The sequence below is a fragment of the Amblyraja radiata genome, chromosome 45 (genome assembly GCF_010909765.2).
Source record: "Amblyraja radiata isolate CabotCenter1 chromosome 45, sAmbRad1.1.pri, whole genome shotgun sequence".
NCBI classification, from domain to species: domain Eukaryota; kingdom Metazoa; phylum Chordata; class Chondrichthyes; order Rajiformes; family Rajidae; genus Amblyraja; species Amblyraja radiata.
The window spans coordinates 5,196,979-5,201,384 of NC_046000.1; the positions used below are offsets into that span (position 1 = coordinate 5,196,979).

General features: G+C 48.4%; 1 protein-coding gene across 1 annotated transcript; it reads right to left on the bottom strand.

Annotated features, from left to right (window-relative positions):
• Positions 1-368: 368 nt before the first annotated feature.
• LOC116968633 (histone H2AX-like) lies at positions 369-1,081 on the bottom strand. The gene has a single exon (XM_033015398.1). It carries the CDS (start codon positions 797-799, stop codon positions 419-421), a length of 381 nt encoding a protein of 126 aa, XP_032871289.1. The 5' UTR covers positions 800-1,081; the 3' UTR covers positions 369-418.
• Between the last annotated feature and the right edge of the window lie 3,325 nt (positions 1,082-4,406).

Below are 4,406 nucleotides of genomic sequence, written 5' to 3' on the forward strand. Positions count from 1 at the left end.
TGAGGTACAACGCGGAAACTGACCCTTCGAACCAGCGAGTCCGCACCGACTAGCGATCCTCACACTTGAACACTATCCTACAAATGATAGGTGTTTGAAAAACATATATTTCTAAACATTTATATCAAACCAATTAACCTACAACCCTGGACGTCTTTCGAGTGTGGGAGGAAACGGAGAGAACCTACAAATTGTGTACAGGGAAGCGCCCGTAGTCAGGATCGAACCAGGGTCTCTGGCGCTGTAAGGCAGTTGGTCTACCGCTCCGCCACCGTGTAGACAACTCAATGTGCAGTCGGTTTTCGACAACGACAAGGCACACTTGTCCCGCACTAAACATAACCGATGATCAGCCCTTCCAGACATGGTGAGTGGCTCTGAAAAGAGCCTTTGGGTCACTATGTTGAGTTTCTCTCGCTTACTTGCCCGCTCCGCCAGTTTTCTTGGGCAACAGCACGGCCTGGATATTGGGCAACACACCGCCCTGAGCGATGGTCACCCCTCCCAGCAGTTTGTTGAGCTCCTCGTCGTTGCGGACGGCCAGCTGCAGATGTCTGGGGATGATGCGGCTCTTCTTGTTGTCCCGGGCCGCGTTGCCGGCCAGCTCGAGGATTTCAGCCGTCAGATACTCGAGCACAGCAGCCAGATAGACAGGGGCTCCTGCACCCACCCGCTTAGCATAGTTGCCTTTCCTCAAGTGCCTATGAACACGACCGACCGGGAACTGCAGTCCAGCCCGGGACGAGCGAGACTTGGCCTTGGCCCGAGCTTTGCCGCTGGTTTTTCCTCGTCCAGACATCTCCTGATGTTTTGTACACGCAGAATGAGAAAATGGTCACAGACTCGCCTTTCTTATACCTGTTTGAGGAATCCAGAGAACCGCTGGTGATTGGTGAAAAAGGACATGATCTCATTGGTGTGAAGAATGACCCAATCACAGAACTGTTTTATCTACCAATCAAAACCCACAACAGAAAAGTGCTGAAAATAACTGCCAGTCCCTCCAAAACTCGAACTTTGAAATAGCCGCCAAACTATAAATCTGTATGTCAATACAATTTGCTACATCACATAATCATTGCTTTTTTGATTATCATTTTGTATGTAAGTGCATTGCGTTAAGATGTTAATTATACTGCTGCGAGTAAGAATTTCATTGTTCCGTTCACGGTACATATGACAATTAAATACGTTCAAGAAGGAACTGCAGATGCAGGAAGATCGAAGGTACACAAAAATGCTGGAGAAACTCAGCGGGTGCAGCGGCATCTATGGAGCGAAGGAAATAGGCGACGTTTCGGGCCGAAATCCTTCTTCAGACTGATGGAGGGTGGGGGGGGAGAAGGAAGGGAAAAGGGAGGAGGAGGAGCCCGAGGGCGGGAGGATGGGAGGAGACAGCTCGAGGGTTAAGGAAGGGGAGGAGACAGCAAGGGCTAGCAAAATTGGGAGAATTCAATATTCATGCCCACCGGACGCAAGCAAACCAGGCGGAATATGAGGTGCAGTTCCTCCAATTTCCGGTGTTGCTCACTCTGGCAATGGAGGAGACCCAGGACAGAGAGGTCGGATTGGGAATGGGAAGTTGAAGTGCTGAGCCACCGGGAGTTCAGGTAGGTTATTGCGGACTGAGCGGATGTGTCGGAAATGTCCGCATTCTTCAGGGAACGGGGATTCGCCTCCGCCATCATAGATGAGGCTCGCACCATGGTCTCATCCATACCCCGCAACACTGCTCTCTCTCCCCATCCCCGCACTCGCAACAAGGGCAGAGTCCCCCTAGTCCTCACCTTTCACCCCACCAGCCGGCAAATACAACAAATAATCCTCCGCCATTTCCGCCACCTCCAACGTGACCCCACCACTCGCCACATCTTCCCATCTCCCCCTATGTCTGCCTTCCGCAAAGACCGCTCCCTCCGCAACTCCCTTGTCAATTCTTCCCTTCCCTTCCGTACCACCCCCTCGCCGGGCACTTTCCGTTGCAACCGCAAGAAATGCAACACCTGTCCCTTCACCTCCCCCCTCGACTCCATTCAAGGACCCAAGCAGTCGTTCCAGGTGCGACAAAGGTTCACCTGTATCTCGTCCAACCTCATCTACTGCATCCGCTGCTCTAGATGTCAGCTGATTTACATCGGGGAGACTATGCGGAGGTTGGGCGATCGTTTCGCCGAACACCTCCGCTCAGTCCGCAATAACCTACCTGAACTCCCGGTGGCTCAGCACTTCAACTCCCCCTCCCATTCCCAATCCGACCTCTCTGTCCTGAGGTTGCCAGAGTGAGCAACACCGGAAATTGGCGGAACAGCACCTCATATTCCGCCTGGGTTGCTTGCGTCTGGATGGTATGAACGTTGAATTCTCCCAGTTTTGCTAGCCCTTGCTGTCTCCTCCCCTTCCTTAACCCTCGAGCTGTCTCCTCCCATCCCCCCGCCCTCGGGCTCCTCCTCCTCCCTTTTTCCTTCCTTCTCCCTCCCACCCCCCATCAGTCTGAAGAAGGGTTTCGGCCCGAAACGTCGCCTATTTCCTTCGCTCCATAGATGCTGCTGCACCCGCTGAGTTTCTCAAGCATTTTTGTGTACCTTTGACAATTAAATACTCTTGATTGTTGACCACCTTGAACCCCGGGCAATACAGAACAACACATTTAATTTACGATTTATTTGGGCCGGTAACCGATTACAAAAAACGATCCTCGGCATCAATTAGCGATCGGTCACTATGTAAACGGTGTCGGATTATAGTCTGGTTCATTTTCACAAAAATCGGTATATGTGCGACTGTGTGAAATGTTCGTCCTTGAAAGTCTGGACGAATTGCCGAGTAGAAATGCAATTCAGAACAGTTACAGAGGTGAAGACAATAAAACAGCAACGACAGCACTAATCGGCTGGCCATGGGCACAACTTATGATGACAGGGTAGACAAAAATGCTGAAGTGACGCATGTCCTCCAGTTGGATTTTGCGGCACCGTGCGTGAAGACTTATGACCCAGTGACCTTTCGTGCAATCACCCTATACATACAGCCTTCTGCAACCCCATCGCCCTTACATCAGGTAACCTGTTAAGTTCACTAATTCTCTGCGTCTGCATGCGAGTTGTTACAAATCATGCACCAGGACCCTAAGATCACTGTGAACCTCAGACCTTTGTCATCTCTTGGTTTTTGGAGTTGATTTATTATTGTCAAATGTAGCAATGTACAGTGACAAAGTTCATTTTCCATGTAATGCCGGGAAATCGTTCACACATACAATACAAGGAGGGATAGAGAGAAAGGAAAAGGAGGTGGGGTAGCGTTGCTGATTAGAGAGGAGATTAACGCAATGGAAAGGAAGGACATTAGTTTGGAGGATGTGGAATCGGTATGGGTAGAGCTGCGAAACACTAAGGGGCTGAAAACGCTGGTGGGTGTTGTGTACAGGCCACCTAACAGTAGTAGTGAAGTTGGAGATGGTATCAAACAGGAAATTAGAAATGCGTGCGACAAAGGCAAAACCGTTATAATGGGTGACTTCAATCTACATATAGATTGGGTGAATCAAATTGGCAGGGGTGCTGAGGAAGAGGATTTCTTGGAATGTATGCGGGATAGTTATCTAAATCAACATGTAGAGGAACCAACGAGAGAGCAGGCTATTTTAGACTGGGTATTGAGTAATGAGGAAGGGTTAGTTAGCAGTCTTGTTGTACGTGCCCCCTTGGGCAAGAGTGACCATAATATGGTTGAGTTCTTCATTAGGATGGAGAGTGACATTGTTAATTCAGAAACAATGGTTCTGAACTTAAAGAAAGGTAACTTTGAGGGTATGAGACGTGAATTGGCCAAGATTGACTGGCAATTAATTCTAAAAGGGTTGACGGTGGATATGCAATAGAAGACATTTAAAGACTGCATGGATGAACTACAAAAATTGTTCATCCTAGTTTGGCAAAATAATAAATCAGAGAAGGTAGTGCATCCGTGGATAACAAGGGAAATCAGGGATAGTATCAAAGCGAAGGATGATGCGTACAAATTAGCCAGAAAAAGCAGCATACCGGAAGACTGGGAGAAATTCAGAGACCAGCAGAGGAGGACAAAGGGCTTAATTAGGAAAGGAAAAATAGATTATGAAAGAAAACTGGCAGGGAACATAAAAACTGACTGCAAAGGTTTTTATAGATATGTAAAAAGAAAGAGATTAGTTAAAACAAATGTAGGTCCCTTGCAGTCAGAAACAGGTGAGTTGATCATGGGGAACAAGGATATGGCGGACCAATTGAATAACTACTTTGGTTCCGTCTTCACTAAGGAAGACATAAATAATCTGCCGGAAATAGCAGGGGACCGCGGGTCAAAGGAGTTGGAGGAATTGAGTGAAATCCAGGTTAACCGGGAAGTGGTGTTGGGTAAATTGAATG